The sequence below is a fragment of the Heteronotia binoei genome, chromosome 2, assembly GCF_032191835.1.
Source record: "Heteronotia binoei isolate CCM8104 ecotype False Entrance Well chromosome 2, APGP_CSIRO_Hbin_v1, whole genome shotgun sequence".
Taxonomy (NCBI): Eukaryota; Metazoa; Chordata; class Lepidosauria; order Squamata; family Gekkonidae; genus Heteronotia; species Heteronotia binoei.
Genome location: NC_083224.1, coordinates 72,089,947 through 72,113,359, shown reverse-complemented (window position 1 = coordinate 72,113,359; position 23,413 = coordinate 72,089,947). Strand labels below are relative to the sequence as shown.

The following is a 23,413-nucleotide window of genomic DNA, read 5'->3' as shown; positions in this document are numbered from 1 at the left end:
GGTGGAAAATCCTTCTTCTCTTGCCCGGTTCATTTAGTCCGTTAACATTAACTGATATTATCTGTACTTCGGTCTTGGTTTTCATTTTGACAGGTCTATACTATCTGCCTTTACTTTTGAAACTTTTTTGGTTTGCGTCCTTGTCTTTATTCCTTTGTTCTGGAACTTCTGCCCAATTCCCTCCTCAGCTTTACTTGAAGCCTCTTCTTCTTCTTGGTCTTCTTGCTCATCCCCCGTTTCGGATTCCCGGCTGCTTGGGTCCACATACTGATCCCAGAATTCCTCTAGTTTTTCCAGTGAAGTTATATTCTGTCTTCTTGCGTGGTATGTAAAGAACATCCCTTCCGGCACCAACCATTTAAATTGCACTGAATGTCGCGTCAGCCACGTTGCTAATTTTCGGTATTTGACCCTACGTTGCCGAACTTCCCAGGGAACTTCCTTCAGCACCTTGATACTAGTCTCCTTCCACTTCAGTTCCTGATCTTTGGTTTTTTTAAGAATTCTTTCGCATGTTGCGAGGTGGGTAAATTTAACTTGTACCTCTCTTGCCAGTTTATGTTTCCTCGTGTAGTTGGAAGAGACTCTTTTCGCCCACTCAATATCTCTCTTTCCCTCTTCCAGCCACTCTTCATCTTCAAAAGTCAACAGTTCCATAATCTTCTCTGTTAATTTTTCACCTTTTTCTTCTGGCAAATTTTGAAAGCGTAATATATACGCTGCCTTCTCTACCTCAAGTTTTATTACCCTTTCCTCTAATTGAGCCACCCTTTCTTCGTTTCCTCTCGCAATATTGGATACTTCTTTCTCTTTTTCTGCAATTTTATCTACTTTGGCAGTCAACCAGTGAATCTGTTGGGTATTCCCTAATAATTGTTTTTGAAATTCTTCAAGTTGTTTGTTTGTTTTTGTTATCTGTCCCATTAAGTCAGTTTTCATATTTTCTAGTGCCTCTTGGTTTTGCCTAAAACCATCCATCACAATGCTCTGTAGTTTTTCAATAGCTTCTTGATTTGTTACCTCTGGTGTTTTTTTGCCCCCTCCTGCCGCTGGGGTAGGAGAAGGGGTACCTTGCCCAATTTTTTTTGGACCCATTTCCGTTTCGTAAAGGTTTTCGGGGTTGTTAACGTAATTATTAAATACTAAGCAATATTAGTTAAATAATTGATCTAACCAGATTCTCTAAATCTTATATAAAATACAACCGTTCAATTCATTAATTCATTAATTCATTAATTAATCCCAACAATCTATCTACACCTTAAATAATTATCAACCCCTCAACTCATTACATTGGACAATCAGAATTTTAAGTTAATTGGTATAGTTCTCTTGGTTTCCTACTATATGGTTTTCTAATACAATAAAGTTTTCAGTAAGTAATACAATGCCTTAGTCTCTCAGAGGCTCTATTCAATGACAAATTACTTCCCTTGATGCACCAGTTATATATTGTCTTTCTTACCACTATTCAGCAGATTTACTAACAACAACAATCTTCAGTTCTTTATCAATCAGTTCAATTTCTTGACTATAATTTGTCCTACAGTCTTGCAGTCAGGTCCTCTTTCAATTCACTCCAGTCACTCTCTCTCTCCACCTCCTCTCTCTTCCTCTTCCCTCGTTCTTCTTCTTTTTCCACACCACAGCTCCTTCTTCTGCACTTCCTTTATTCCTTCTTCTTTTCTTCTTCTTCCCCTCTACTGTTTGGTGTTAGTTTTTATTATTTCTCAGTCAGCAAGTTAGTCCAGGAAGCTTCCCAGCAGCTTTCAAAAGCCCATCTTCAGTGGGGAGACAGCCGCAGCGCAACCGCTGCTAAGAACTCTCTCCCCACCCTTTACAAATTATATGCCTCCAAGATCTTGTGTATAAATTCTCTTAACACCGTTTTAAACTGTTCGCCAGGTATCAAAACCTATACCTATTCACTCTCCGTACAAAGCGCCATTCTTCCCCCTTCTCTTACTTTCACTTTCAAACCACGTGGCAGTTCCAAACGACTTCCCTTTTTCTTTCTCTTTCTCTCTTCTCTTTATACCTTCTTTCCACTTCGACCACTGCTATTAATACTATGTTGTTCACTGCAAGCTTTTCCCCTCATTACTATAGTCCAAATTATTTGCTCAATCAAAATTCCAGCCTCTCGGGCTCCACAGTTCAGTCTCTCCTGTCACAGCCGCAACCGCGGCCGCTGTCCGCCATTAATTTTCTCTCAGCTCGTCTTCTCTTCAACTTGCCCGCTCCCCCTTTACTATAAACGTCTCAATTTCCCTCCTTCTTTCAATCTTTTAATTTCTTCTCCTCAGTTCAGTTTATCATAGACTTCCCTCCGACCTCTACCCATCGCAGTCTCGTACCTGCCATGTTTCATGCTGTTATTTTCTTACTGTTCACCCGCTTCCCTCCGCTTCTCTCCGCTCTCCGCCGCTGTCCGTTCTCTGTGTCTTCTTTGACCGTCACCAGCAACTAAGACTCCAGTGTCCGTACAAGTCAACAGGAGCAGGGATTTCAGTTTGGTTCTTTCCTTTGTTATTTAAGAGGAATGAAGCTGTTGTCTCTTTTCACTCCCCTGTCCGGTGGCCCGGTTAATCGCTAGAGCGTTGCTGAGCATCGGCTGCGGGGACAGCTGAGGTTGAAAGAGGAGCCTCCGCTCCCCCCCCAATCCCCAGAAGCTCCCCAAACTTCGATGTGACTTCCGTCACTTCTTAAGGCGGTGCTCCCCGATGGAGAGCCCCCCTCAAATGCTCAGCAAACTGAGTCGTCTCCCGAGACTCGGGAAAAACCGCTCAGCCGCACCACGCCATCACCGGAAGTCCCCTCCCACTCTTTTTTTTAAAGCTTATCATTCAGCCTGAAGAAGGATTCTGTTGGAGTCAAAAGCTTGGTCACTATTTTGTTACATTTACTTATTCCTGATTACGTCGAGCATCTGTCAGCATAGCTCACATTCTGCTTGCCATTTGAGAGCAGGTAGACAACTTTTCTTCAGGCAGTTTTGTTGTTCATCAGTAGTTTGAGCCTGTTTGGAAGGTTAACTGTCATGTTTTCAAAAAATACAATACAGTGCTTAGACCTCACAGACCTTCCAATGGTTTAAAGAGTGAGTAGACTACACATGAACATATGAAGCTGCCTTATACTGAATCAGACCCTCGGTCCATCAAAGTCAGTACTATCTACTCAGACTGGTAGCAGCTCTTCAGGGTTTCAAACGGAGGTTTTTCACGCTTACTTGCCTGGACCCTTTTTAGTTGGAGATGCCAGGGATTGAACCTGGGACCTTCTGCTTACCAAGCAGATGCTCTACCACTGAGCCACCATCCCTCCCCTAATTTATGCAGTTTTTTTTAAAGAAAGCCTTGCCATTTGGTGTTCATCTAAGTCTGTGTTATTTTGTGCATGTAAATTTTTATAGTTGTATGTAGGGTTGCCAAATCCAATTAAAGAAAAATCTGGGGACTTTGGGGGCGGAGCCAGGAGACTTTGGGGGTGGAGCCAGGAGACACTGGGGGTGGAGCCAGGAACAAGGGTGTGACAAGCATAATTGAACTCCAAGGGAGTTCTGGCCATCACATTTAAAGGGGCAGCACACCTTTTCAAATGCCTTTCTTCCATAGGAAATAATTAAGGATAGGGGCACCATCTTTTGGGGCTCATAGAATTGGACCCTCTGGTCCAATCGTTTTGAAACTTGGGGGGTATTTTTGGGAGAGGCACTAGATGCTATACTAAAAATCTGGTGCCTCTACCTCAAAAAATAGCCCCCCCATGGCCCCCAATACCCACGGATCAATTCCCTATTATTCCCTATTATCCAGTAGACATTTCCCTCCCCCCCCACACTTTCTAAAGGGAGGGAGGGCCTCCATACCAGGGAATCCCCCTCCCTCTCTCACACACACACAAATACTTACTTGGTCTTCTTCCGGAGAACTGTGCCTGCTGAGAAAACGAAAGCAAAGAAGGGAGGGGCCGTTCTCCGAAGCCCTTCCTGTTTCCTCCTTCCTGCCCAGCCTTAAAGGGACAGGGATTTTACAAACTGCTCAGGAGCTCTACAACAGGAGCTCTATAGGTATGTTCTCCCCCCCTCCACCCCCCCTCCCGCTTCTCAATTTTTGAAGACCGGGAGATTAAGCTGGGAACCCAGAAGTCTCCCGCTAAAGCGGGGGGATTGGGAACCCTAGTTGTATGGGAGTTGTAGTCCTCCCAGCATCATTTCAATTTCAGTACCTTTACTGGCATACATATCGTTTAATTACTTGACTTAACCATCCATGATCATTGGAGATAACTGATTTCATCAACTGTACAGTCATAAAAGCACCTACAGAGAGAAAATGGCTACTGTGCAGGTGCAATTCTGTTTAGAATGCTGTTCAAGCAAGCAGCAAAGAAAGCAGTAAGGCAAGGAGATCTTAGGCTCAGTTCTTGAGTGCTGTTGACAATGGTGTGTCTGCATACTGAACATCTTCACTGCAAACTTATAACTTCTCTAGTCCTAGTAAAAGTTTAACTTTACTGCTACTTCGGGATTTGATTTAAACATAAACCATTGTCTCCTTGAATATGGTAAACATCTCAAAAGGAAATCCTGGCATCATGCCCTCTTTCCCTAAATCCTCTCCTTTTTCAGAAGAATGCCATACCTAAGTCCATGTCAACGGCTCGAGGTCTTTGTGAGTATGGGACATTTTTGTACACTGCATCCAGAATCTTCTCTTTAACCTGAGTGATGGTATCGCAGTTGAGCACCTTCACAGGAATCTCAGGACTGTTCTCATTGTCAGGATTCACACAGTTTAAGATCTAGAAAATGGAGATACTAATAATATCAAACCAATCCCAGGGACATTAGGGAAAATATACCAATCAAAATTTTTATCATAATGTGGAGGGATCTTTTAACCATGTAATCTCCATTAATATCTAATGAATCCATACAGTTTAGTGCTATTTAAATTGAGAAGCTGATAATACTGTAAATGAGGACATCACTTCCTGCTTCACAAAAAAGCATATGGAGACCAAGGCCAGGAAAAATATAGGCAGATAACATTCACACCATTAGATAAATGTACAGATACTGCAGTTGTTTCTCATACTGCTGCATAAAAATTATATTATTTCACATGTATCAAGTACATAGTCTTTTGAATGTCAGGTTTGTCTCTTCAGCCATGCATAAACACCTATCCAATAAAACATTACCAATGAAATCTCACGATCCTAAGTCTTGAGACTCAGGATGAGACTTCAATCAAGATAATTTATGCCTACTTCCAGGTGGTACTTACTCAAAGGTTCATGAGGATTTGTCCTGTCTCTGAAAGTGATCAACCAGTATAAAACTGTAAGAACCACTTTTCTGTTAATTTCATTCACAGTGATGTTCCCTGCAGCTGACAAGTTCTTCCTTTTTTCTCAACAAGTCTGTCTGCTTAAGTATTCAGAGGTTGCCACAATATGAAGAGGAAGGAACTTCCCCACTCAACCCGTGCCCTGCCTGGGGCTCTTATACATTCCCTATGTCATATGGTGGCTAGTGACACAGCATAATCTGTTCAGGTAAAGCACCCACTCACTAGAGTTTTGTATTCAATCTGCTGCCGAATAAGCTTGTCCTCACTCAGGGAATAACGCGCCTCTCCTGTAATAGCATCGATTGGGCCTTTCTCCATCTGTTGCTTGATGGCACAGTACAGCATAAAGAGTGGCTCCCCAGCACATTCCTGTTTGACATAGAACATAAGAGGACACAGACATGGGTAAAGGCAGAGCTCATCTGGGGTAGACAAATTGTGGCACATAAGCTTAATTTTAAAACAGCTGCACAACTTTGATTTTTTAAAATTGATCTAGCCTGTCTCCATAATGTCCTGACAGTGACTCCTTGATTTGACTCCACAAGACATATGAAAGGCTAAAGTAATCAACAAGTACTGTGTGCAGTTCTGGTCGCCGCACCTCAAAAAGGATATTATAGCATTGGAGAAAGTTCAGAAAAGGGCAACTAGAATGATTAAAGGGCTGGAACACCTTCCTTATGAAGAAAGGTTGAAACGCTTGGGGCTCTTTAGCTTGGAGAAACGTCAACTGCGGGGTGACATGATAGAGGTTTACAAGATAATGCATGGGATGGAGAAAGTAGAGAAAGAAGTACTTTTCTCCCTTTCTCACAATACGAGAACTCGTGGGCATTCGATGAAATTGCTGAGCAGACAGGTTAAAACCGATAAAAGGAAGTACTTCTTCACCCAAAGGGTGATTAACATGTGGAATTCACTGCCACAGGAGGTGGTGGCGGCCACAAGCATGGCCACCTTCAAGAGGGGGTTAGATAAAAATATGGAGCAGAGGTCCATCAGTGGCTATTAGCCACAGTGTGTATGTGTGTGTGTGTATATATATATATATATATATATATATATATATTTGGCCGCTGTGTGACACAGAATGTTGGACTGGATGGGCCATTGGCCTGATCTAACATGGCTTCTCTTATGTTCTTATGTTCTTAACTGTATTACCATGAAGATAGATCCAAGTAGGCAGCCATGTTGGTCTGAAGTAGTAGAACAAAATAGGAGTCGATTGCACCTTTAAGACCAACTTAGTTTTATTCAGAACGTAAGCTTTCGTATGCATGCACACTTCTTACTATTCTGCTATTGAATTTTGACTTTGTACCACTTTGCATTCCAAACCCCACCAGCTATATGGGGCTCTGCTTATTGTACCTTATTCCTCGTCTGAAGAAGTGTGCATGCACACGAAAGCTTATGTTTTAATAAAACTAAGTTGGTCTTAAAGGTGCAATCGACTCCTATTTTGTTGTATTACCATGAGCAAAGGAAAGGGCCCAGTTTGGCATAAAAGATGCTCTCTTACCTTTAGGAATTTATGGAGGAGAAAAGCAAACCAGTTAGTCAACATCTTCTCAGCCACTGACTCAGTCCTGGAAACAGAGAAGATACTTGATTTAAAAAACAAAACATATACAGCATTTGTATATCTTTATCCCCATGAAAGAGTATTACAAAGAGAGGCAGTAAAATAAAGCAGCTGATTGGACTAGTTTAACTTCTTTTATCTCCTGTAATCAAATCCTGTAAATCAAATCATATTAGATCTCCAGACTCTCTCCATTTTTTTCTACAACAGGACACTACACTACTGCCATGGAACCAATGCAATAGAAAAGTATGGATAATAGAAGTGAGTGGGAGAATCAAATGATGTGAGATTCCATCACCCAATACATTTGTAAATCGTCTTAATGAAACAGTGACAAAGTACCACAGCAGTTGACATTACATATGGAACAGAAAGTCATCTGCTGTTTAAAAAAATCATAAATATAAACCTTATAGTGGATTTTAAATAGCAAACTGCAAAGGCATAATACCAGGAGGATCTATTGTGCTACCCATAGCCATATATGTTGTGCGGAATTCTCTATTAAAAATGTAAACTACAGCCTTTCAAAAGAGAAGAAAGGTGTGCAGCATTAACCTATGTGTTTCCTTCAATATATTTATGAAACATTGACTGTTTATACCCTGCCTTTTTCAGAAAATCTATGGTAACTTACAGGTTGCAACCCCCCACCCAAACACCACAGTATCAGAAGCACATAATCACTGGCAGACTGGGTCTAAAAATATTGGTTGCCAGGAGACATAGGAAGCCCACCCACAACTCTAAGGCTATCATTTAATTTTTTATAAAAAAAAAAATAAAAATTTAAAAAATACAGAAGTGGAAAAAAGGTACAATTAAAACATTTGCAAAATAAATGTATTTTAGTAATTACAGTGTACGTATATTGAACATATTATTGGCAGTTTGCAGTAGATATTAAATGTAAATACAGATTGCATTTTCTCCAGAGGAGCCGACTGCTAGCTGGAGATTAGTTGGAAAAGCAGGAGATCCCAGGCCCCACCTGGAGGCTGGCAACCCTAAATGCAACATAAATCTAAGTTGCATTACAGTAGTAATATTGGCATATATATTATATTTTCAAGCTACTAAAATGTCATTAACATCTTTAACACATTGTCTAAAGTTTAAGGGGAATCACTTCATCAGGGGCCCACTTGCCATTGGGCAAGCTGACACCCTGGCCAGTCTGCCACTACACATAATATCCTACAGTCTTCTGTCTACCATAAAGCCTACTATTCCATTAGTAATTCCCAAAGGCTCTCTGAAATAAAAAAGTTTTCCGTGCCTCAGAAAAAGCTGTGTCCAGGATCACTAGTCTGAACCCCTATGTTTAATCTGTTACAGAGTGCTTAGCCCAATTCAAAACTGGCAAATCACTACCTGCCACCATTTTTTGCCTTCCCAGTCAACATCACTTCCATCTTGCCTTGATTCACATTCTAGTTGTTCATCACAGTTTCAAGGCACTGGCCCAGAACAATCATTAATGCTTTCAAAGATTTAGATAAAGAACTATAGAGCTGAATATTGCCAGCATACTGATGAAAACCAGCTCCAAAACTATGGATGTTGTCGTTCAATGGTTTAAAGAGAATAATAACCCCCTGTGGAACTCCACAGATCATCCCACAGATCATTTCCAGAGGAAATTCTTTGACTCATTTCTACAACAACAAAACAAAATAATTGGATGGCTATCTCTTTTAGGTCTACTATAGACTCCAGCATGTATAGCAAGGCATATGTTATATATATATTGTTGTAAAGTGAGTTCAGCCAGCTCTGAATCAACCAAGAACACTTTATTGCAAGAAGAAACAGTCACAAACAGCACAAGCACTTCACTCATAATATACAATCTGGCCATGGTTAACCAGGCCCCCCAGCAGGCAACAGTTATCCCTTTTGACTCAGCCTAGTGGTGCAGAGTGGTAAAGCTGCAGTCCTAAGCTCTGCTCACAACCTGTGTTCGATCCCGGCGGAAGCTGGGTTCAGGTAGCCAGCTCACGGTTGACTCAGCCTTCCAAGGTCAGTAAAATGAGTTCCCAGCTTGCTGGGGGGAAAGTGTAGATGACTGGGGAAGGCAATGGCAAACAACCCTGTAAAAAAAAGTCTGCTGTGAAAACGTTGTGATGTGACGTCACCCCAGAGTTGGAAATGACTGGTGCTTGCACAGGGGACTACCTTTACCTTTTTTTTTTTTTAGAATTCTTCATTTGCATCTCTTTGTTCAAGTTCAAGTCAGCCTTTATTGGCATAAAATATATAGATGTATATATCAGAGCAAATTGTTTTTTTTTAAAGATAAAATGGAATGATTGCATACATATACATCAGGAAAAGCATAAACATAAACTATTTCTATGAGATCCTCTGGCATGCCTTTAAAACAGAATAAAGAAACTTAGCCACTTTCTCAGTGACACTAGATGAAGTATCGTTCAAAAGATTACAGACCTTAAGTGCATCAGAACAATCAACCATGCTAACTAAAAGAGGATGTAAATACTTGTGACGAAGATCTGTATACAAATTACAATAAAGAAGAATATGAGTAACTGACTCCACACATTTTTGCTTACAGAGACAATATCTGACTGAGTAGGCTGTCTTGTTAAATCTGCCGTAAAGAATGGCAGAGGGCATGGCGTTGCATCTGGCAAGGGAAAAAGCTCTATGCTGCTGTGGCACCTGCAAGACGGATAGATATGAGGCCATTTTTCCAGTACTAAGAGAGATCTCAAAACTCAGTGGGGAACAAGTTTTCTTAGCCAGACTGTATAGGTCTTGGCACTCAATATCTAGCAACCTGTTTTTAATTTGTTGGACTGCGGTGGTGAAGGACAGCATGGACAATAGTTCTAGGGATAAACCCATTGCTTTTATTTTCTCTCAATTTGTGCTGACCAATTTGACAATTTAAATTCAGAGAGCATTTGAGAGATATAGCTCCCCGGTTCAGAGTTGTAATGCAAGCGTAGCCAGAATTTGAAGGTCATGAGCCAACAGCTAACCCTAACCCAACAACTCTTCAGATCTGGTCCCGCTGTAGAATACAGATCCTCTTTAATATGCGCATCTGACCCTAATGTATCTGTATCAACTTACAATTCTTTAACATCTTATATCTCTGAATCACTGAGTGTCACTTCAGGGTGCCCAAGCAGAGGTGCAATTATTCTAGTAAATTCTACACACCGGTGGTTCGACAGAGAATGTAAAGAAACAAAAACTCTTCTGCATAAAGTTTACAACTAATACCGCAATTCAAAGGCCCTGACGTTGCCATCACAATACTTATGACTCAGTTGCACCACCTTATCACAAAAAAGAGGCACAATTATATTAAAACTCAATGGGAAGAGCTATACCATGCTACTACCTTAAAAAATTCTAATAAGTTCTGGGCCATAGTCTCGGGTGCATTTCGGGCCGATGACCCATCTATGTCTGCCATTTCCTCTTATGTTTGGTTTCAGCACTTCTCAGTTCTGTTCCATCAAGATCTAACTTGTGCTAAACCATCTGATTTTCCTCTAGCTGATTTACCTGACTGGCCTCCTGTCCCTCCAGAGGAAATAAAAGAATTAATTACACAACTGAAAATAGGAAAGGCTCCTGGCCCGGATGCCATTTCCTCCGAAATCTTAAAATTAGACACAGACTGGTGGGCTTCTCCCCTTGCATCTCTGTTTACAATTGTAGACCGAACTGGCATAATTCCCTTGGCATGGTTGAATGCAATATACAAAAAAGGTGATCACACTAACCCTGCCAATTACAGGCCGATTAGTCTACTCTCCATCATTGGCAAGCTTTACTCCAAACATCTATTAGTCAAGCTCAATCTCTGGATGTTGCAGGAAAAAATTCTGAACAGTTGGGTTTCTGCAAAGGAAAGACCACTTTAGACCACTGCATTACCCTATCCCATCTAGTCAACAAGTACACTGTGCATAATAACCAGAAATTATTTGTTGTTTTTTTAGATTTAAAAGGCGCATTTGATTCAGTTGACAGGGACCTCCTCTGGATTAAGCTAGATAAACTAAACATGGGTAAAAGACTCCTTATGCTTATTAAGAGATTATACACTTCTATCACCTGCCAGATCAAATGCTCATTAGCAGGCAATTTAGCATCGAAGACTGCTGCCAATAAGGGTGTCAAACAGGGTTGCATTTTGGCTCCCTTTTTATTCAGTCTCTTCCTTAATGACCTGGCTATTCAGTTGTCTGGTCCTGACTGCCATAGTCCAAAACTCAGTGCATTACATGTACCCTTCTTACTTTATGCTGACGATATGGTGCTGTTGTCCTGCTCTACAGTGGGTTTAAGACATCTGTTGTCCCGTTGTGTTCTGTATTATACTAGTAATAAGCTCCAGCTCAATTTGAGAAGTCCAAAATCTTAGTCTTCTCAAAAAAGTGGAGACTTTACAAATGGGTTATTGATGGTAAAGAGAGCAAGTCAAGTATTTGAAATACTTAGGTGTTTATTTTCAATATAATGTACTTGGTCTACACATCGCAAGTATGCAGTGAAGATAGCTAACATCAGTGCATCTGCCATAGCTTGCTTTTTTATGGCAGAGGTAACCAATTTGTGCCAGCTGCCATAAAAATATTCAAAGCCAAAGTGATTTCACAACTTCTGTATGGCATCTCAATCTGGATTGGATTTTATGAAGGTGCTATTGAACGTGTCCAATCCAAATTCTCGCGTAAAATTCTGGGCATGTCAAAATGTGTCCCATATGCAGTTATCTGCTTAGAAACTGGCATGTCTTTAATGGTTACTAGTGCATCTCTTTGTTACAAGTTGTTACATGCCTAGCATCCTGATTGGTCAGTTCTTCAAGGCTTTAGGATGCTGGCAACAAAAACCCAGAACAACACAATATATAACATATATGCTTTTTTTGACATGTGCCATGGGACTTTTTGCTATTAATTGTTGATCCTGTTTATTGTTTTACTGTTTATCTTGCTGGTTTTATGAGATAAGCTACCCTGAGCCCATTTTTGGGGTAGGGTGGTTTATAAATTGAATAAATGAAATAAATAACTGACTGATAGATCTAATAAAATCTGCAGAGATATACCATCCTTTTCCCTTGACAAAGATAATTAATCAGATTTTCTAATCCTAATTCTGACTCATAGTTTGCCTTGAAATCTGACTGAAACAAGTAAAGGGCAGATTATCATCCAAAAAGGCCTGAAGTTATTCTGCCACCAACTATTTTATTTATTTATTTATTTAAGATTTATACCCCGCCCTTCCCACAAGTGGCTCAGGGCGGCTATTTGTCCTCCTTGCCCAGAAAAGAACTATTTGTCCTCCTTGCCCAGAAAAGAATAAGGCCATGGTCTAAAATTATCTGCATCATTCGTGGCCAAAGACGGCATCTCAATAAGGAATCTAATAACCTTTTTTGTGTGTGGGGGGGGTGGTGGCTGTTGAGTAACAATACTTTGCATGTTGATAATCTTTGCCAAAGGAATTCTCACCTTCCCCTTGCATGGTTTAACCAGCCAGCCTATAGAAGCTGTCTTTCAAAACCCCAAGCAGCCTGTTGATATCAGCTAGCGAATTAACCTGAAACTCTGCAAATAATTCTGATTGGTGGATGCTTCTGACATCTTATAGCATCTGTTCTTAAACTTGACCTCTCAATTAGATTGTATGAGGTTTATCAGCAAAGAATCTTGTAAAAATGACACAGCTGTTTTCCAATTCAGACTCTGTCAGGCTCAAATGGCTATCCTGAATAATTTTGCTGAACACAATTCAGCTGATATAAGAGACAAGAACACCCTAGAGCGGGCTCTATCTGATCCTTGGATACTACAGAACTCCTGTATTGCTGTATTACACCAGGCTTTCATTTTTTGGTTGAACTATATAGCAGCTTGTTCAGAGACAATATATTTCTGTATACATACTCTTATGGGCTAACTTCTAAATTTGGAAGCTAGATGGTCTGTGTGCTTAAGGAAATTCCACTGTATTCATTTCCAAGAACACATGGATAGGATCACAGTATTTATTACTGATGTTAGCTGGATTGGGCAATGTATATGTTATGGGCCAGCTGTACACAAGCCATTGTATCTCATCCTAATCTGTCTCCAAAGGGCTGTGTTGCTTTTGAGTTCCTTGCAGGAAGGGTCAGAAACAAAGGGAATATATAATAATAGTAATTATAAGAAAGTGTCAATTTCCTACATTCAGAATTTCAGAGGGTCTTGCAAATGTGACTGCAGTGTGCTCCAAAAAAATTAAAAGGGACAAGAAGCATTGACTTTAATGCTGAAGTTTATTAATGCTATATGGCCCCACTCTTAATTTTTGATCCTTTAGAATGGGAAAGTCAATCTGGTACTTTTGTCCTCTACCCTGTCCCTCCCATACTTTCAGCCAGAAGTAAATGAAGATTGCTTATGAACTGAGAGTAACAACACCCAGCTGACAGCCCATCAGCAGCCCCTCTGAAGGAGCTGCCTGGTGGAATTGTAACTCCTCACATGTGGTGCAAATTATACCCTGTGGTTCAGTAAATCATTGGAATTTGTAACTGGTGGCAATCAAGGACAGCAGAATGACAATGGCAGGGGAAATTGCAGATTTCTCAAAGGCCACACCCAGCACTAGATCACCATGTTGTACCCAATATTATCTTTAATTTAAATACAATGGCTTTTAATGATAGTTTTTAATACATGCTCAACAAGATTGCTGATTTCTCTTTAAAGACACACCATCTCTTTTCTGGAGATGGAGAGGGATAGCAGAAAATTTCAAAGGACTCATCAATGAGAGGAAGAGAATTCCTGTTCTCACTACTTACTGAGCCAGTGCTATTCGAAAAGAAGCTGCAGAGAAGTGGGCAAGTTGCTTCATTTATTACTGGCTGTGCCAACTAAAAGCATGTTGCAGATGAATCTTTTATAAGTTAAACCAGTATCTTCTATACTGTAGTTTCAATAGATTTTCTTCCATGGCAGACTGGAAGGTAGTAATATCTATTCATCTGTTTTGCCCAGTGCTTTTTTTTTTTTGTAGAAAAGCCCAGCAGGAGCTCATTTGCATATTAAACCACACTGCCTGGAGCACATGGCTGCCGCATGGCAGGTCGGGCCAGCACTGCTCCTGTGGGCTCTGGCAGAAAACTCCCCCCACCCTGTTTTGCCACATATCAAACCATATTGCTATGCACCATTCAGCTGTGTGTTATTCTGAACATTATTATTCTGAATTGACTTCAACAAAATATACCATGATTTAGCAGGAAATCTTCTTAGCAGATGAACTGGTCACTAGAGGTCCATACAAGGCTTTCCACCACCTGATCACATATCCACTTATAACTATTAGTTCAGAACATTTTCCAAGCAGTGTTTCATGGTTAGATCCTTGGCTCCTTGATGGGTGAAAATTAGATTTAAAAGACTGTCCTTTATAGAGAAAGTGGAGAGGTCATCATTCAGTGGGAGAGGAAATGATTTGCATGTCTGAGTCTTGGCACCACTGTTTAAAGGACTGCAGATGGCAGAACTGGGAAAGATCTGTGACTGAGGGCCAGTCTGAACATTATTTTTCTTGACACCTCGATTAATTTTCAGGAGTAATAATGTGAAGCAGGCTCCTATATTACACTGATCAAAGTTTAAATCACATTTGGTCATGCTGTGCTCTGCCCCCCCCTCCCTAAAACGTTGAGCCCAGAGTCAAATTTTATATGCAGAACAGATTGTTCACATTTGCTGGGTCTACCTTGATTTGAATATCTCTGCTGGAACTGAATGGGTCTTCATAGAATACTGCCTACTTTAGGAACAGAAGAAAGAGTGCTGTGGTCCAAGTGGAAGAAAAGGAGCAGGACTAAGCCTGCAATCCTATGCACACTTACCTGGAAGTAAACCCTAATAAACACAATAGAATTTACTTTTGAGTAAACATGTATAGGATTGAATTGCATCAGACACAGAAAAAACAGGAAGTTTATTTATCTCTTTTCTTTTTCACTTGTACCCAATCTTTCTCTACATGGGAACCCAACACAGTTTACATTGTTCTCATTTCCATTTTATCCTCATAACAATCCTGTGAAGTGGATTGGGCTGAGAGGGTGTGACTGGTCCAAGGTCACCCAGCAAGCTTCCATAGTAGAGTGGGAAGTCAAACCTGGTTCGCCCACATCCTAGTCCAATAACCATACCATTCTGTACATGCACTATAACAAATGCAACAATTATAGGAACTATCTATGTGTTATTCAGAATTTTATCAAAAACAATGAGAATCAAGGCCTTCCATTTTTAAAAAAGCGAAACAGAAATGGGAGCCAAATTTGGAATCACATTCCATGGGCTAACTAGGGTCCAGTAGCATCTTAGAAATTTTCAGGGTGTATATTTTTGAGAGTCAATGCTCCTTGAAAAGTTATCGCCTCTCCCCAATTTTGTTGTCCTTAAAGGAGCTATGGCAAACTAATAAAAACCTCCCCATTTTGTCACATAGCACAAGACTCTTGTCCCCAAACCAGGGGTTTGATAACTCATTAGGGTCTAATGAAGGTACTGTGGAATCTTCATTTTAAGTTATAATTATGATTCTTAGGCCACAGATGCTGCAGAGGATTTACCCAATTACTCAGAGTGATTTCTTTGTTGTGCATCTATTTTGTAAACCCATGACCGTATTAGGTCCCAAATTAATCAATATATAGCAGAATCTTTTCCCAGTCAAATCTCCACCTCCAAACTGTTCTCCCTAAGGAAATTCAGAACAGTTTTTAGTTTATCTAGTTGTTAATCAATGTATACATATATTTCTTTGAGTGACTTCATTATTTCAGTGATAATAAATAAGGAAAAAGTAATTGCTATATTTTGGGTGTATGTTTAAATCTGCACAACATATCTGTGCGTGCTGACACAAGACAATGTGATATCATTTTAAAAAGATATTTCAAGTGCTATAAATGTGGACTTTGATAAAGATTAATCAACAAAAGATGCTGGTGTTGTGTGATTGGAACTCCAGAAGTGTTATTTGGTTCTAAAAATAAGCAATGAGGGCGAGGAGGGTGACATGGATTTTGGTCATAGCACCGGGGATGAGATGGCTATTATCAGGACTGAGAAAAGAGGCCCTGCAGAAGTAGAACAGACCCATATTTTTTAATTATTATTTTAGGCAATTTATAGTCCACCCTATCCCAGGGAAGGGCCAAGGGCAGATCGCAACATTCTAAAAACAGTATAAAAACAGTTAAAATCTTGCAAGGATAGTATTAATCAGGGCTTTTTTCATAACAGGAACTCCGTTGCATATTAGGCCACACACCCCTGAGTCTACAGGGCTCTTCTTACAGGGCCTGCTGTAGGCCTCTTGGAGGATTGGCTACATCAGGTGTGTGTGGCCTAATATGCAAAGGTGTTCCTGCTGCAAAAAAGCCCTGATATTAATGAAGCAGTATAACATCTGTTTTACCCGCTTGAGTGAAGCTTTTACTGAAAACAACACAAGATTTAATGGAGATGGGGCATTACTGTGCCTGGAGTCAGGGGAGTGAGAGCAGGAGGAGGACAAGCCCCTTGGGATGGAGCCTGAGCGAGGAAGTGAGCACATGATAATACTGGTAAGAAAGTTAAGTTATTTACTACCTGACCATGTTCTGGGGTATTGTCAGAGGTACAAAATGAACACAGAAAATGACTTGGCGGGGAGGGCAGGGTATAAATCAAATTAAACATAAACAGTAGTGTTCACAATTTACAGTGCAAGCCTATGTACAGTTCCTCCATTGATTTCACTGAGTTTAGAATGGAGTAACTGTACGTAGGATTGTACTGATATTTATCAGATTAACAGTGCAGTCCTATGCAGTCACTTGAGTCTTAGCACACTGATATCTTTGCATTTAAACTGGCGTAATTTTGCATTAGCAATGCACTTTTAAAAATGCACCACTTAAAGATTTGCGCTTTTTTTTGCCATGCAGTTTATAAAATACTAGACTAGAAATTAGTTGGGCATGAATACTCTAACAAACGTACAGAATCCAAAATGACTTTCTCATTCATTTCAAGAAACACATGAGACATGATTACTTCCTTGCTTGTCCCAAATGAGTATGGGTAAGGAAGAGAGGAATAACTCTTAACTGTGGTCTAGAGATCAAAAAGAGCACAGCCCAGGCAAAAAGCCCATCATAGTGAGACATTTAAGTCAGTTTCAGAACAAAAATAGACATTTTCATGTTTCATATAATTTTATGTATGGGATGGCAAATAGCAGTAAGAGCATTTTATAAGTTTGTAGTGAATCCAGAAAGAGGTGCTTGTGACCTTTCATGTTGCCATTGTCCTGCAACTAACATTAATATAAAACAATGTGAATGAATGACCCCTGTGCACATTCAGATACACACATGTGGGTTTTTTTTAAAAAAAGAAAAAGCCCAGCAGGAACTTATTTGCATATTAGGCCACACACCCTGACACCAAGCCAGCTGGAAGAAGAAGAAGAAGAAGATATTGGATTTCTATCCCGCCCTCCACTCCAAAGAGTCTCAGAGCGGCTCACAATCTCCTTTACCTTCCTCCCCCACAACAGACACCCTATGAGGTGGGTGGGGCTGGAGAGGGCTCTCACAGCAGCTGCCCTTTCAAGGACAACCTCTGCCAGAGCTATGGCGGACCCAAGGCCATGCTAGCAGGTGCAAGTGGAGGAGTGGGGAATCAAACCCGGTTCTCCCAGATAAGAGTCCGCACACTTAACCATTACACCAAACTGGAACTGCACTCCTGTGCATTCCTGCTCAAAAAAAGCCCTGCACATATGGATCTCTGGTCAGGATACCCAAAGAGGTCAATTTTAATTGTGCAGATGTAATTAGGGAGGCAGCAGAGTAGGATGTAATTGGTGATAGGTTAGTTTTCAAGTTAATGAAACAGATTGTCAAGAAGGAAAAGTGCTACTTAAGAACACTCATCTTGGACTCATCTATTTATTATGGTAATTAAATAACCTTATACGGGAATGTTTGTATTAAAATTATGCTTGTGTTTGTCTTCAGTTCAGGTACAATGTATCTGAACAAAGTATAATACATGTTTCCTTTGCCAAAAAAAAGCAGTAGTTTGCAATCAGTGCTACAAATTTGGAGTGCAATTTATTTTTGTAATTTTGATTTGTCACCCCAAGAACAGATGTAAAGATGTATGTAACTGGTAAGCAAAGGGCTGTTGGAGTGCAGGAATCCTTAATCCCACATGTCTGCTATTTAGAAGTTTCACACTGGATAGTGTGATTGCTTCCCTTAAAAAAATTCTTGTGTCATTTAATGAACAGAGAAACTTTGTTAACCTAGGCAGTGAAATACTGCAGTCACACTTAAATGTCTTCCAGTCTGTAACTGTCAATGATAGATCATGAGCAAAGTTCAAAATGATTTAAGTTATCAGACCATTTGGAAGAGGACTTAAAAGTAACAAACAAAAATTCAGAGAACACCAGAACCACTCTCAAATAATGAAGCCAGTGTGGCATTACAATTAAGACTAGGATCTGGGAGATGCAAATTCAGATCCCTAATCTGCCATGAAAGCCTGCTTGGTGACATTAGGGTAGTCACCTAATCTCCTTCACAGGGTTGCTGTGAGGATAAAATGTAGAGGAGAATGGTGGAAGCTGCTCTGAGTGCCTATTGGGCAGAAAAGTGGGGTATAAATGAAGTAAAACGAAAAAAAAAAAAGTAGTTCTCTTCCTGAGAACCAGACTAGATGTGACCTTCCATCTGTCCCCTCACATTTCTTTTTTGGGAAGCTGCATGTTTGAATTGAGGAGCAAGGGGGAGGGGAGTTGGCTGTTTGTTCCCTCCAGGTGATTTTTATGCTCAAAATACTTCCCAGCTGCTATTCTCTGTTGGGGGAAAATATGTAATTATTCATTTTTTTTTCTTGCAAGGAGAAGAGCAGCTGGCTGGGGAACAGGAAGGGGAGAAAATTCTGAGTTGAAAAACAGTCAAGAAGAGAAACAATTAAGCACTTTCTAACAATTCTTTACTAACTCAGACCGATTTTGCACTCACCTTACACTGCTCTCACGTTTGTCTTCTCAGTGCGGCTGCCTTCCGGTTTCCTATTATCTGCCCCGGGGCTGCAGCAAGGATTGGCGTTTTTGCACAACAAACATAAACTGTTTTTTAGTGGTTTCTGTTTGCTGTGCAAAAACTCCGATGCTTGCTGCAGCCCCGGGGGCAGATAGTGGGAAATCAGAAGGAAGCCACGCTGAGAAGACGAATGTGAGAGCGGCGTAAGGTGAATGTGAAATTGGTCTCAGTCTCATGAAGTCACAGGAATATATTTCACATAACACCTGGTATGAGTCCAAGAAAGTGCTAAGATTTTTTTAAAATTACATTCTAGACAAATTGAAAACTGTTTCATAATAAATGTTAACATTGTAAAAAAAAAATCATCAGTATGGAATGACCACTGAACAGTAAGACATACCTAGGTTTTCTTGTTTTTGTTGTGGCCTCTCTGTTTTTTGTTTGTTTTTAGATTTTAAAAAGTCAATAAATTCCACAGGAGTATATCTAGCCCTTGTGTGAATGCTCAGTTATTGGCTTTTAAAAAATTTGTTTGTGTATGTGTGTCTGCACCTGGAAGTCATGAGAACTTCTGGTGACTGACCCCTGCTGGCTTTGTGCTTGCTCATTCATTATTAACTTAGAACAAAATGTTTCATCTCACAATATTTTGCATACTAAATGAAACTGAAGGAGTCTGCTGATACATAGAGTTGGAATAGGTCTTTATTCATAGCTTTCTGACTGAAATGTTTGATCTTTATACAGGGAAGCTGGGTTTTAAGTTGCTATGCTATTCTCTCCTTGCAGCTTTGCTTTTCCTTATATATAACTGCTACTGGGGGCTGGGAGGATATTCAGAGAGGTGGCTGAATAAAGCTTGCCCCTGCCTCCAGCTCTGGTATTCCAAGGAGGTCTTCCATCCAAGGTACTTGCCAGAGTTGATCCTGCTTAGGTTTCTGAGATCTGATGAGATTAGGCTATCCAGGTCAGGGCCAGTATTGGCTATTATTGAATTTCTGGATATGAACTATTATTTGCTTTTTAAAAAATCAAAATCTGCACTCTTACTTTAGTTGTAGCAAAAAAAAAAAAAAATGGGTGTACCCCATTCCAGCTCTAGCCATTTTATTGATCCCTTGCAGCAAGCTTTAATATAACACGTATTATTTTGCCACCCACATCTGACTGTGGTTACTAGTCTCTGAAATCTGGTTTATGATGAAGGTTCCATAAGTAATCCCTTAATATTTGCCTAACATGTTCTGGAGGGACCTCTACTATTTTCTCTTCTGCTCAATAGGTTTTTCTGATCTGCAAAGATAGCACCTTCCAAGTATGGCACTGACCCCCCCCCCCCCCACAGCAGGTATGCTTTTTGCTACACAGGCACTCAAAAGACTGCTATAGATCTGCCTCTAAAAATATTAAATAAGCTCCCAAAGATTAAAGCAGCAGGGAGCTATCCCCAGATGCAAAGAAAATCCTTTTCATATTGACCACATAATGAGGGCAAAGCAGACTCCAGAGATGAGCCAGCTTTCGAGAAGAGAGAGAGAGAAAGAGAGCCTGACGCCAGAAGCCAAAGCCTTCTGACTGGCTAGAGACAGGAGGAATAAAACTAAGCCAAACAAAGAGGTTTAGGAGATCTCTGAAAAATGAGTGTGTATTTTATTAATTTTTCTGGCGTTTGTCTGCGACTCTGAACTTCAGTTTGCTTCTTGTTCGGGGGACCAGCTCAGCAATTTCATTTGATATCAGCTCTATGCCAGATTCCCAAAAGTAATGAGAGACAGAGCGGGGGGAGGGGGGGAGAGAACTGAATGCAATTTAGAAAGGGCTTCCATCATCAGAGATCTCAATAAAAATATCTCTAGCTTTGTGGTTGCTCATTCATTATTCACATAGAACAAAATGTTCCATCGCACAATATTTTGCATACTAAATGAAACTGAAGGAGTCTAATGATACACAGGGTTGGAATAGGCCTTTATTTGTAGCTTTCTGACTGAAATGTTTGATCTTTATACAAAGAAGCTGGGTTTTAAGTTGCTGTGCCTTCACCTCCTTGCAACTTTGCTTTTCCTTATGTATAATTGCTACTTTTCATTAACCCTTTCTGAGGCACCTGCTGTGGCTTTATCAAATCACATTACTTTCCTCTCAGGTTCAGCCTAATGCCCTCTATCAAAGTCAGTAATATACTAGGAGGTAGCTTTGTGGGCTTCATATTTTGAGGACAGAGGGCAGGATCACAGAAGTAAGATGGAACACATGGTGCCTTGAAGAACAGGACAATGTACAGATTCCAGTCTCTGGGCGAGACCTGAGTTTTCCCTGAACTTCGAGCTCATCTCTAGACTACAGAGAACAGTTCCCCTGGAGAACATGGATGCTTTGGAGGATGGACTCTATGGCATCGTACCCCACCTCCCCAGGCTTCATTCTCAAATCTCCAGAAATTTCCCAACCTGGATCTGGCAATTTAACCTCCCCTCCCTTTCCACATCAGTAGCCAGGAAAGACCTGGCAACCCTAGGATAAGACAACTGTATGTACATAGCTAGAATAAGCATTGCATAAGGATAACTTAAGAGTTGCAATATTTAGTTCTTATCAGCTGTCCTCATTGACATAGCAGATGAAATACTAGTGGCGTATCCAGAAGACTAGTTCCAAAATGATACTCTATTAATTCTTACAAAGAAGTTCAAAATCTAGCTTGCAAAAGTCAATGGAGCAAAATGTCCTTGGGGGAACCACAAGATATTTTATAGGGCAAGACACAGTCTCACACTGGATTTCTGGCTAGGGCAGAGCCTGACAAGCAACTGGTCTGGTAGGGACAGGGTGTGTGTGTGGAAGCAGAATGTCTGTCAGTGATGATGTTCCTGGAATTGATATCACAGTTTTTAAGGAATCACAGGTAAAACCAGTGTTTCCAGTGATACCTAGAAAAGTGAGACATCATATCTGTGTTTTCTGGAAGTGACATCACACCAAATTTTTCTCTCTCCCACTGGTCACTGGCGTGCCAGTGTGCGAGGCCCTGGGGCTCTGGGAGATCTCTGTGTGCGAGATCCTGGGAGATCTCTGTTGGGCAACCCTATTTCTGGCAAAAAATATTTGGTTCACTTGGTGGTTTTGCTCCCTTTGTTTTGAGTCAAGGGTGATGTGACAAATATTCTTTAAAGATGCCTTTTAAAAACCTGCATGCATGTGGTAAAAAAGAAAACAGGATTTCACAGGATTATGTATGAGGGACTGGCAAGTGAGAAATTAACTGTGCAGATTTGGCTTCTTCAGTCTCAATCTATTTACAAGCCAAAATAGATTTCTGCTTTGCAGCTGATGTTCATGATAGCAAATGAAGAGAAAGAGGTGGCAGAGAAAACAAGACCTAGCCAGTGTCCTATCTTCCAAGGCATAACTTCTTGCCTGTCCTTTTTATATGCTGGAGCTTTCACATGTGGTATATTACATGGTTGATGCCAATAACAACAATCCTATGTTGAGTTAGCTCCCTCCATAATGCACAGTAAAACTCCCCAGCATTATTATACCTTGTACTTCCTTGCCCTACATCCAGATCATTAGCTGCCACTGAAAGGGATGGGAAACTTAACAATATGATAACACAAGCATGGGTATATTTCAGTATATGCTAGGGATAGTAAAGGAAGGAGATTTAAAACATAGGGCTACAGGTGAAAATGGCAGCCTTATATCATCTATGTATAACTCCTCAGCTGTGATCTCCTTCACTTATATATTACTGCACAGGAATGCCAGAACCAGATGCAATAGGCAGACCCAACTACGAAAAAGGAATTAAGCTATCTAATATCATAGAGCATGATGACTAGTTAGTTCTTGATGCTCAAGGATGGCTGTGTTCAAGGATGGCTTCTAGCAAGAGTTAAACTACTGTGATATGTTTATATAAAAAAAGAAAAGAAAAGCTAAGGTAGTCCCCTATGCAAGCACCAGTTGTTTCTGACTCTGGGGTGACGTTGCTTTCACAACGTTTTCACGGCAGACTTTTTACGGGGTGGTTTCAGGTAGCCGGCTCGAGGTTGACTCAGCCTTCCATCCTTCCAAGGTCGGTGAAATGAGTACCCAGCTTGCTGGGGGGAAAGTGTAGATGACTGGGGAAGGCAATGGCAAACCACCCTGTAAAAAGTCTGCCGTGAAAATGTTGTGAAAGCAACGTCACCACAGAGTCTGAAACAACTGGTGCTTGCACAGGGGACCTTTCCTTTCCTTGCCATTGCCTTCCCCAGTCATCTACACTTTCCCTCCAGCAAGCTGGGTACTCATTTTACTGACCTTGGAAGGATGGAAGGCTAAGTCAACCTT

At 40.6% G+C, this 23,413-nt stretch overlaps 1 protein-coding gene across 2 annotated transcripts in view; it reads right to left on the bottom strand.

Annotated features, from left to right (window-relative positions):
* PLXNA2 (plexin A2) overlaps positions 1–23,413 on the bottom strand; it is a 771,921-nt gene that overhangs the window by 59,474 nt on the left and 689,034 nt on the right. For both annotated transcript variants that reach the window (XM_060231255.1, XM_060231256.1), the window contains exons 23-25: positions 6,889–6,955; positions 5,583–5,729; positions 4,647–4,806 (exon numbers count right to left, since the gene is read on the bottom strand). In XM_060231255.1, the coding sequence (XP_060087238.1) occupies positions 4,647–4,806; positions 5,583–5,729; positions 6,889–6,955 (374 nt within the window). The remainder of the gene's footprint in view (positions 1–4,646; positions 4,807–5,582; positions 5,730–6,888; positions 6,956–23,413) is intronic.